The 12,025-nt window shown below is 41.8% G+C and overlaps 1 protein-coding gene across 5 annotated transcripts in view; it reads left to right on the top strand.

Moving 5' to 3' along the window:
- LOC149320342 (zinc finger protein 202-like) overlaps positions 1-11,740 on the top strand; it is a 32,625-nt gene extending 20,885 nt beyond the window's left edge. For 4 of the 5 annotated variants that reach the window (XM_089500564.1, XM_089500581.1, XM_089500557.1 and 1 more), the window contains exons 7-9: positions 160-388; positions 7,015-7,143; positions 7,245-11,740. In XM_089500564.1, coding sequence (XP_089356690.1) covers positions 160-388; positions 7,015-7,143; positions 7,245-9,039 — 2,153 coding nt within the window. In that variant the 3' untranslated portion in view covers positions 9,040-11,740. The other variant, XM_089500589.1, reaches the window with a different exon arrangement.
- The last annotated feature ends 285 nt before the right edge of the window (positions 11,741-12,025 follow it).

The raw sequence follows: 12,025 nt of genomic DNA, 5'->3' as shown, positions 1-12,025 counted from the left end.
CTATCCGATAGTCTGGACCTACGGCGTAAGAGGGAGCATATCACCTCTTCTTTTGTTCTGATGATTCATTTGTTTTTATGATTATTAGGCTTTAATCCGTTTCCCATACACTGAAATGCTATTTCACACATTATTTTCTGCTTTTCTTCTTCACAACAGAAAACTGGAGGAAAACATATGTATGTACTAAGTATGGGAATTGTTCTAGGCAAAAACTGGAACTTACTAAGCAAGCTCAACATTCAGAAGAGGAAGGTTATATCAGAAAGAAGCTCTACAAACACAATGTATCTGAGAAGTCTTCTCCTCAAAATACGGCACTTGTGTCTTCTCAAAATATGCCATGTGTGCCTTGGAAGAGACCCCACGCTGTAAAGAAAGACTTGAGGTATGAAATTTCTGTGAAAAGTTTTGGTTCTAAATTGTACCGTGTGAACCACCAAGACGCCCACACAGTAAAGAAACAACACAAATGCTGGAAGTGTGGGAAATGCTTTGTTCAGACATCCCATATGGTGAGATATAAGAGAGTCAACACAGGAGAGAAACCATACACATTCCAGCAGTGTGGGGAATGTATTGCTCACAAGTCAGCTTTTGTGAAGCATCAGAGGGTGATCACAAGAGAGAAACCATACTCATGCCAGCAGTGTGGGAAAGGTCTTGCTTATAAGTTAGACTTTGTGAGGCACCAGAGAGTCCACACAGGAGAAAAACCACACAAATGTCAGCAGTGTGGGAAAAGGTTTGCTGACAAGTCAGAACTTGTGAAGCATCAGCGAGTACACACAGCAGAGAAACCATACACATGCCAGTGGTGTGGGAAAGGTTTTGCTTACAAGTCAGCTCTTGTGTCTCATCTGAGAGTGCACACAGGAGAGAAACCATACACATGCCAGTGGTGTGGGAAAGGTTTTGCTTACAAGTCAGATCTTGTGAAGCATCAGAGAGTGCACACAGGAGAGAAACCATACACATGTCAGTGTGGGAATAGTTTTTCTCACCAGTCAACCCTTGTGTCCCACCAGAGAGTGCACACAGAAGAGAAACCATACACATGTCAACAGTGTGGGAAAGGTTTTGCTTACAAGTCACATCTTGTGAGGCACCAGGTAGTGCACACAGGAAAGAAATCATACACGTGCCAGCAGTGTGGGTATAGTTTTTCTCAGCAGTCAGCCAGGAACGTAGCCAGGATTTTGGGAAGGGGGGGGGGGTCCAGAGTAAGTGCCACCATTGTGAGAGCCTAAGAGCCTCCCACACACACAAAGAGGAGGGGAAGAAGGGGGGCTGCGTTCCTCAGGTTCATTTAGGAGGAAAGAGAAGGAGGACTCCTAGACTTCAATCTACTTTCTCAGATGCATTTAGATGCAGTGATAATAATAATAATAATAACAACAACAACAACATGTAGAGAGATCTTGTAGCACATTTGGGACTAACTGAAAGAAAGAAATTGACAGCATGAGCTTTTGGAGACCGTCTGCTTCTTCAGATGCAACAACAACAACAATATGTAGAGAGATCTTGTAGCCCCTTTGAGACTAACTGAAAGAAACACATTGGCCTGTTACAGACAGCCAAAATAAAGCTGCTTCGAGTCACGGTGGAGGTATGGTGTTTCAATGATGCATTAGTCCTAAGAGTCCAGAAGCCGCACCAAAGCCATGCTCCAGTCCTTAGGGCTGGAGTGTGGCTTTGGTGCAACTTCTGGACTCTTAGGACTAATGCATCATTGAAACACCATACCTCCACTGTGACTCGAAGCAGCTTTATTTTGGCTGTCTGTAACAGGCCGACAGCATGAGTTTTCCTGGATGTCAGTTTTCCTAGTGTTTTCTTCAGATGCATTTAGATCCAATAATAATAATAATAAGTGGAGAGATATTGTAGCACGTTTGAGACTCACCGAAAGAAAGAAATTGGAGCATGAGCTTTCCTAGACTTCAGTCTACTTTCACAGATTCATTTGTGGCTTACAAAAGATCACCAGTGGCGTTGTATGGTTCAGCTGGGAATTGAACCCTGGACTCCAGGGTCATAGTAGTCCAGTGACCAAACCGCTATGGAGTAAGAGGATTAAATAGGGCAGCTATGGGCCATTTGTGGCCCTGGGTCATTGTTTTGTGGTCCTCCCATCCATTCTCCCCAATTCCAAAATTATTATTGTTGTTGTTGTTGTTGTTATTATTATTGTTATTATTATTATTATTATTATTTTATAAAAAGAGGAGAAGGATTTCCTGGAAGCCCCTGTGGTTGCTAGCACACCATAAACTGTTTAACATTTATACATAGATACAGATATAGATAGGTTTTTCCAATCTGGAAGTGGATTTCCTCCCAGTCACAGTTTGCTTTTCCCATCCAGGTTTTGGATGTAGCCCACAGATTGATTGATTGATTGATATCCTGCCTCTCTCCCAAAGTAGGACCCGAGAGAGAGGAGAGAAAAGAGTCTCTCTCACTCCCACCCACCCACCCACCCACTCCCCATCTCCAAATGCTAAACCAAAGCTTGGGGGACTATAACTCCCAGAATCCCCCTGCCCGAGCTGGCTGGGGGATTCTGGGAACTCCCCAGCTCTGCACAGAACTGCATTCCAACTTCTGAGCTGAGCTAAGAACCCAGGCTACATCCACACAACATTTCATTCACACTTCCAAGAGGGAATTTTAATTCCAAGACACACACACACACAATTTTTAATTCCAAGACTATCTATCTATCTAGCTATCTATAATTTTTAATTCCAAGACATTATACGTTCCTTTAAAAAAAAAAAAAAAAAAACCCCTTTAAGAGAATCCTATTTTGGGAGAAAGGCAGGATATAAAATTAATCAATAAAAAATTATAGTGCAGTAGTCCATCAGTGCATGACTTGCATTATAAGACTTTATTACTTTAAAACCTTATAAATTTTAAAAGCAATTAAAATCACAGTAAGATCAGAGTGCTATAGAATCATGGAATCATAGAGTTGGAAGAGACCCCAAGGGCCATCCAGTCCAACCCCTTTCTGCCATGCAGGAACTCTCAATCAAAGCATCCCCAACAAATTATGTAATGGGGTGTCCATCTATATTGTAGAAAGACATACTTTAGATTAATGCTATGGAAAATTGCCACCTTGAGTCCATATATTGGGAGAAAGGCAGGATATAAGAAAATAATAATAATAATAATAATAATAATAATAATAATAAACAATATCTGGGTATTGTAGTTTTGTGAGACATTGAGCCTTCTTTGTCAGAGAGCTCTGGTGCCACAACATACTACAAATCCCAGGATTTTCCATAACATTAAAGTGGTGTTGAACTGGATTATTTCTGCAGTGTGCAGCCTTATTAGGCTGCAGTTCCCAGCAGTCTGTGGTGCTGCTGGATGATGGGGCCTGCAGTCTAGCATTGCCTGGAGCAGGGCTATAGGACTCCACAGCCCTGATTCATCCTCTGGCAGAATTTGGAGGAAACCCCTTTAAAAAGGCGAAAATAAGGAAAATAAAAACTCCTTGCAAAGTATAACCCAGAGGTCTGCTAATGGACTTTGCTTACAAGGCAGGAAGGCAAAGAGGCCCAGACCTTTGCAGCAGACCTTTCATTGGTGACCCACTTAGATCGATTCCTTACATTAATTAATTAATCCTAGAATCCTAGAGTTTTGATGATGATGATGATGATGATGATGATGATTATTCAAAGACGTAGCTGTGTGAGTCTAGACTAGAGCAGGGTTGCCCAGCAGATGGGCAGGCCTGGTTGTGGCCCCCCAGGGGACTGGTCACCCTGCAAGAGGTGTATTGGGGAGAAATCTGTGTGTGCAGATGATGGCTGAGGTGTGTTTGTATAACTTGATGGCTGTGGTGTGTCTGTGTTGTTGCATGCTTTCCAGTTGTTCAGGACTCATGTCACACTCTCTCAGCCTCACAGAAATGGGGATTGAAAAATTGGGTTTTTCTTGGCAAGATTTCTCTTTGCCATCTTTCTGTGAGGCTGAGACAGTGTGACATGGCCAAGGTCACCCTCTGAATTTCGTAGCCGAGTTTGCATTCAAACCCTGATCTCCAGAGTCATGGTTCAGTGCTCAAACCATACATGACACTGGTTGTCATACCAAAAATTTACAGGGGAAAAAAATGATGATGGCAGAAGAGTTACAGGCCTATACCCCTTGGAAAATAGTGAAAGAATAATTATTTGCATATTTCTGGATCCTATTACCTTGGATATCAAGCCTGCAAATGTGGAAGGCTGACTGGATTGATCATATATTATGGAATGTAGCTAATAAGAAAACATTTTGAACCCTGTATTAAATTACTTGAATATCTTTGTTGATCTGATTAAACTGGACATCAGTATTAGTGAAGCCTGTAATTTTTATTACTTGACAGGTAGTTGGCCACTGCTCACTCCTATTTGTCAAGTGACCCACAGCAACCTACCATCACCCTCCATTTTCCTTGAATTTCCTACATTTTGACTAAATGTCCTACATTTCACTGTCCTAAATCTATGGGCGGCCCGAACAGCCTAGCCAACCTTAATTTCGGCCCCTACCTCCTTCCAAGTTGGGCACCCCTGCTTTAACACCATGCAATTTCTTTCCCAAAGAAAGAAAGGAAAGGGCCCTTTTTTATTTTATATATATATTTAAAACATTATTTCATAACAGAATTCTGCCTTGTTGTGGCAATGGTGATGATATTGATACCATCAGCCTGATATCAGTATCATCACCATCAAGGCTGTGTTGTGTGATGGTCCAAAAACTTTTATTTCTTAAGAAGCCCAATGAGTTTCGGGGATGCTTTGATTGAGATTTCCTGCATGGCAGAATGGGGTTGGACTAGATGGCCCTTGTGGTCTCTTCCAACTGTACGATTCTAGGATTGTCACCAGTTTGCCTTCTTTAGGGGCTATTACCATAAATGTCTGTAGCTGCAGCCTGCCCTCTCAATCAAAGTGGTTTCTTCTAAGACATAGAGAGTTGGGCAAAACTCTCTAGGCTTTTTAAGAAATAAACGTTTTTGGACCATCACAGCATGTGGAACTTTATCTTCTTTTTCTTTTCTACTATGAATATGTGCTTTCCAAAGTTTGTTTTGTACTACAGTTTTTCAGTCATTACAGTTTGGATGGTGCGTGTGTGTGTGTTTGATCATCAAAGTCCTATTGTGTTTTAGTTACTTACTGTTCATTGTTTTAGTTTAATATTTTAGTATTGTATAATAATCTTAGTGTACCCTAGCATTTGATTGTTACTGTTGTGTGCGTTCGAGACATTTGAAATCAACACTGCAGGGGACATTTGGGGAAATCTTTTCATAGTAACCCAGTCCAAAGTGTATTTTTTATGCTTTTCATGCTAACACTTGTCTGAAAAGCATACATTTTGGATTGGAAAGGTGCACTCTCTCGGCCTCAGAGACAGTGGGCCTCCTCCACATCATCATCATCATCTTTGCCAAATTGTATTCACATATTTTGATATGGGATACAATTTGGCAAAGATGATGAATGCGATGGTGATGATATTAATACAAGCAAGTTGGGCTCACCGTCTCTGAGGCCGAGAGAGAGTGACTTTGTTAGAGCATATCGATTTATATTAAATTTTGGAGTGTGTGTGGAATTCACTTTGACCCCAAGCCAACCTCTAGGAGCACCACCATTTCTCCAAAGCAGGGATGTCATGTAGTCAGCTTGCAAAGGAGGGGGTAGGAGCCCTAGAAATAAGGCTGGAAAATCCCCACAGGAAGTTTGAGAGTTGCTAGACAAGAAGAACCATCACCCCCAAAAGGAGATTCTTTGTCTTTGGCCTCACATTTGATGGCTCAGTGATTAAGGCCTGTTACAGACAGGCCAAAATAAAGCTGCTTCGAGTCACTTTGGAGGTATGGTATTTCAATGATGCATGCATCCTAAGAGTCCAAACGCCGCACCAAAGCCACGCTCTGGTCCTAAGGACTGGAGTGCAGCTTTGGTGTGGCTTTTGGACTCTTAGGACTCATGCATCATTGAAATACCATACCTCCAAAGTGACTCGAAGCAGCTTTATTTTGGCCTGTCTGTAACAGGCCTAAGTCATTGGCCATCTATTCATCTGTGTGCCTTCCTTCATTGTGTTCAGATGCAGGTGCATTGGCTCACTATTATTTACCTTGATTTAACAAAAGCCCAGGTCTTCATACCCTTTGTCTTGGCTGAAGTTAAGCCATCACATCAAGTTCATAGCAAGTTCATAGCCCAGGGTTACAAATTGTTTATAGAAGCCTCAGTCTTAGCATACACCAGGGTGCTACATTCAGAATACAGCCTGGCTTCATGTCAGACCGAACTCTGATTTTAGCTAGCCCTGTCATCTCATCATCTATCCACATCTGGTTCTCTCTGAGTCCAACAGAGTGCGTCTTTCCAGTCCAAAGTGTATTTTTTATGCTTTTCAGGCTAACAGAAGCCTGAAAGGCATAGAAATACACTTTGGGGTGGAAAGGCGCACTCTCTCAGCCTCAGAGATACTGTGCTCTGAGTCCAACAGAGTGTGACTTTCCAGTCCAAAGTGTATTTTTTAGGCTTTCCAGGCTAACAGAAGCCTGAAAAGCATAGAAATACACTTTGGGTTGGAAAGGCACACTCTCTCAGCCTCAGAGATACTGTGCTCTGAGTCCAACAGCGTGTGACTTTCCAGTCCAAAGTGTATTTTTTAGGCTTTTCAGGCTAACAGTTGTCTGAAAAGCATAGAAAGACACTTTGGATTGGAAAGGCGCACTCTCTCAGCCTCAGTGGCTCTCTCACGCTGTAGCGGTGGTGGTGGTGCTGATATTATCAGGCCTGTCTGGGGGGGGGGGGGGGATTTGAGGTCCTGCCACACCTTAATCAACATTAATGTCACCACCTCTGGGCATTCTTGTTTTGTACCACTAGCCATCATGGTTCTGTGTTACATAATCCCAACAATCCGAGCTATGAACAGACAACTGAAATATGCCCTTGTGGTTTTTGTTAGAATCATCAAATTTGAAGGCACGGCTACCAATCCCAAAAGGAGGACGAAGTTTAAGGAGCAATATACAAGAGAGTTCCCATCCATAAAGCGGGGTCGCACGGAATTCGAAGCAACATGTATTCTGTGCAAGTAAGTTCATATTGTAAACTAGGTGGAAATGAAAATTATTAAACACATTACTCCATCCCTAAATGTTACTTATGTAACATCATCTTTTTCCATTTTCACAGTGCTTATATTTCCATATCGCATGGTGGGAGAAATGACATCACCTCTCACCTTGCAACCACGAAGCATATGAATGCTGCTAAATGTGCTTCAGCCTCCAAGCAGTTAACATCATTTTTTGCACCAGGCAAACCTGAAGCAAAAAAGGTTGCTTTAGCAGAGGTAACATTTGCCTTCCACACTGTTAAGCATCACCAATCATACAATTCAACATCATGCACGAGCAAGTTGATGTCTGAAATTTTTGGGGACTCTGAAATAGCTAAAACCTTTTCAAGTTCAAAGACAAAAACTGAGGCGGTGGTAAACAATGTCATTTCACCTTTAATTCAGGCTGAGTTAAAGAAAAGCCTTGACAAATGTGGTTTTATTGGTGTTAGTACAGATGCTAGCAACCATAATTACCATAAAATATTCCCAGTGCTTGTTCAGTACTTTGACAAAGAAGAGGGTGTTCAGTCAAAGCTTTTAGAATTAGTGGAATTGCAGAATGAAACATCTGACACTGTTTCAGAATACCTTCACAGTGTTGTTGTACGTCAAGGAATTGATGGGAAAATTAGCTCATTTGGGGGAGACAATACAAATACCAATTTTGGAGGTTTGTCAAGGAAAGGGACAAACAATGTGTTTACCAAACTGCAATCTAAGCTGGGCAGAACAGTTGTTGAGTGTCCTGCCCATATTTTGCACAACTCCATACAAGTCGGGGTTCGCTATCTCTCAGTTGATATTCACGCTACTATAGAGAGGGTGTATAATCATTTTTCGATATTCACTGTTAGGGTTGCATCACTTATGGAATATGGTGAGTTTGTGAATGCAACATACCATGATCTCTTGAATAGTGTAAAAACTAGGTGGTTAAGTCTCTTTCCAGCAATTGAGAGGTTCTTGCAGATGTTTGAACCACTGAAGACCTATTTTTTGTCTGTCGATACATGCCCAGTTCATATTACATCTTTTTTCTCTGATGAAGCTGGGGAGGTCTACTTTTGGTTTGTACATTCACAAATGAGTCTCTTTCAAATGGCAATGTGCAAAATTGAGAAAAAAGACATTTCAGTGAATGAAGTCAGATTGGTTTTAGAGGAAGTAATTACAACTTTGAATGAAAGGCATAGTCAAGCTTTCCTGTCATCAAAGGTAAATACTCTGTTAAGTGATCTACCTGAAACAAGATCTGTAAGAATTAAAAAAGAATTTATGTCATTTTATGAAGAAAGTGTGAAATATCTGTCAAAATGGAGTGAGTCTCTCTCTGAACTCAAACATTTTGATTGGCTACTTCTGAAGTCATCAGTTTCATGGGAAGAGGCAGAATGTACTTTTTTGTGGCTAGAGAAAAATAGTTATTGTAAGATTGATGAAGGAAGGCTGTTTGATCAGCTGACAAAACTGAAGGCTTTTCTGTCCGAGACTCAAACAGATTCTGACTTGGATACTATGGCACACAAGAAGTGGGTTTTATTTTTTAAAAGCTGTGTTTCAGAAGAACAATATTCTGAGCTTCTGAAGGTAGTGCAGTTTTACTTCTCTCTTCCAGGGCATAATGCCAATGTAGAGAAAGTTTTCTCACTGATGAATGCCCAGTGGACTGGTGAGAGGAATAGATTAGCTTTGCCATCTATTCGGGCCATTCTGGACATACAGTACAACATGGCCAATGAAAGTTGCTCTGATTTTTACAAACTAATGAGCAGCGAAGAAAAATCAAAGTATCTTGCAAAAGTACACACTTCTGAGAAGTACAGTTGGTGCAAGAAACCTGAAACCGAGGGCCCATCCACATGTTAAGTGTTTTTTGGATAGATAAGTTTATTTTGTATAGCATATACCATTACAAAAAAAGTAGTTCATATAAAAACATATAAATAAAATAAAAAAAATGTGCCCTACATTTGTCCTGGTTTGGAGGTCCTGACTTATGGCAACCCTAGCCCTGATCCAGTCCAACCCGATTCTGCCATGCAGGAACTCTCCATCAAAGCACCCCCACTGACATGCTGAAAAGGGGCCAGCTACCTGTATTTCATTTTATTTTTCTTTTAAAAAAGAGAAAAAACAAGGCTGGAAGGAAGCTTCTTGCTTTTTTGAATCACAGACCCTCCTCTTTTTTGTTGTTGCAAAAATCCAGAAATGACTGTTTTTGAAAATCTGAGTCCATTATCAGAAGAAATGTACAGAGTTGAGTCTGGGTCTCCTTTCTCTGGACTTCTGAAACCTGAATTATTCCAAACCCCAAAAGTGACCGTGAGAGCATCTAGTCTGACTCCAACTCAAGGGAACTTGGGAATCCTGAAGGTTTAGATCAATGACTGAATTATTGAATTATACAAGGAATAGTGGTCTCAGGGTTTTGTACAGAAGCACAACATTATTTTAAAAATATTGTGTATTAAATTACCTTCAGCCTACATCTGTGAGATGCATAAGAAACAAAGATGACTGGAACTGGGTCCCGTCTCCAAAATACCTCATTATACATATATAAATATACCAAACTCTTAAAAAAAAAAACCTCCAAATACATCTAGACCTCAGCATTTTGGATGAGGGAGACTCAACCTGTAGCTGATAAGAGATTACTATTGTTGTTGTTATGTACATTTTACTATGTTGTATATAGATATAACTGCTGAAAGGAAAGTCAGAAGTTACCTTTTCTTTCTTTTATACTTCCTTTTAGAGCCTTCCTTTCCTTCCTTCCTTCCTTCCTTCCTCTTCCTTCCTTTCCTTCTCTTCCTTTAGTTCTTCCTTCCTTCCCCCCTCCCTTCTTTCTTATCGTTCTTCCTTGTTCTTCCCTTTTTTCCTTCCTTCGTGTCTTCCTTCTCTTCTCCTTTCTCCTCCTCTTGCTCTCCTTCCACACGGAGACTAGTTTTTTTCTGGCAAAAGAAGGAGAAGGAGGAGTGGAAGGACTCAGGAGACTGAGGCTGCATCCACACTGGAGAAATAACCCGGTTTGGTAGCGCTTTAACTCTGTTGTCTGGCTCTTTGCTATGGAATTCTGGGAGTTGGAGTTTGTTGTTGGCCCAGAGCAGAGCGGAGCAAACAAACAACAAACTCCAACTCCCAGAATTCCATAGCCTTTGAGCCAGAGAGGCAGTTAAAGCGCTGCCAAACTGGGTTATTTGTCCAGTGTGGATGCAGCCTGATTGAGTGAAAGAGGGGAAAGAAGAAGTCACAGGGAAGGAAGGAGGCCTTCCCTCTCTCTCTGGGCCTTCTTCCCTCCCTCCCTTCCCCTGGCTCTGGGCAACTGACTTCTTTAATCTTGCCATTCCCCCTCTTTCCCTGGTCTCCGCTCTGAGTTTCCTCTGCTCTTTTGATGGGAGGAGGAGGAGGACGAGCAAGAAGGGGTTTCCGGACCCCTCTTAACCCCCCCCCCCCAGCTACACCCCTGAGTCAGCCCTTGTGAAGCATCAGAGAGTACGCACAGGAGAGAAACCATACACATGCCAGCAGTGGGGGAGATAGTTTGCTCAAACTTTGCATCCTTTGAAGCATCAGAGAATCTACAGAGGAGAGAAATAATTCAGTTGTTGTATCTGACATGTTTTCCTCAAAATTCACACCTTTTGAGTATGAAGGAGTCCATACAGGAGCGAAACTATACAGACCACAGGACAGTGGGAAATGTTTTCCTGAAACTTCACACCTATTCAGGCATGAAGAAGTTCACATTAAAGAGAAACCATAGAAATACCAGCATTATGGAAAAGTTTTGGTTGGAGGATAGCCTTCGTACATCTTGATTATTTCCAGAAAAAGCCTGTTAAAATCCCATTTGATTTTATTTCTGCTTCAAAGCGTGTAATTTTAAATTTCTTGCATTTTAGCTTTCATCCTCTGTTGGGGTAGGTAGACACGGGACACTTATGGGCTTCCTAGACGATTACCTGATGAGGTGTTCTTCTGGTATTTTAATGTTGGGAACACCATTATTAATGTTTTGTTCCGGGGGAAGCCTGCACAGGTATATATCGTGTATAATCTGTGCATCGGCCTTTAAGCTTGGGCAAATAGCCAGTCTGGTGCAGAGCGTTTAGGGGCACAAGGAGAGGCGGTTCCAGGTTGGAAGGGGATTGGGGTCAGTGAGCAGCCACAGTTGAGCGTGAGGATGCTCTCAGTCTCTTGTTCCTCTCCTTCCCTGTTGATTCTCTCTCTTTTTGCTAAACCATCATGACTGTCATGAGAGAGGGAGGGAGGAGGATCTGCTCTTATTTTTGGCTGCATCAACCTGCAGTCAGAGCAACAGCAGTCTGGTGTAGGGAACTGGGCAAAAGCCAAAACAGAATGCAAAGAGCCAAAACAGGCCATTTTGAAAGAGTTTGGACCCCAAAGCATTAGACTATGTTGGACACTTGAGAACAATACTGTACAAGGGAAACGTTAATCCCTTTTTAAAACATTTTCAGTTGAGTCACTATCATTCACTAACCGTTTACAGCTAGAGAATATATGTGCTGCAATTATATTGTTTTTGTATAACATTTCTAAATAAAATACACAGCTTAATATTGTATCTTGCCTCATATTTTAGAATCACAGAATCAGTCCATTACTAGCTATTGTGTGTGTGTGTGTGTGTATTCTTTGTGGTCTCTGCAAATCACACAAATAGGTTAACCCGACCTGCACAGCAAAACTCGGAAAATTGTAGACTCTCCAGGCAAAACTGGGGCGCGTTACAGACTGCCTAAAAGCGGTGGTCTGCCGGCGCTGCTGGTTGCTCTGCGAGGGAGCTGCAGCAGCCAAACCGCGCGGCTCCCGCGCGAAGCAAAAA

This window comes from Sceloporus occidentalis, unplaced genomic scaffold (genome assembly GCF_023333645.1).
Source record: "Sceloporus occidentalis isolate IW3139 unplaced genomic scaffold, rSceOcc1.0.p SCAF_1, whole genome shotgun sequence".
NCBI classification, from domain to species: Eukaryota; Metazoa; Chordata; class Lepidosauria; order Squamata; family Phrynosomatidae; genus Sceloporus; species Sceloporus occidentalis.
Note: the sequence above shows the minus strand (reverse complement) of the source record. Positions and strands in the feature narration are given on the sequence as shown.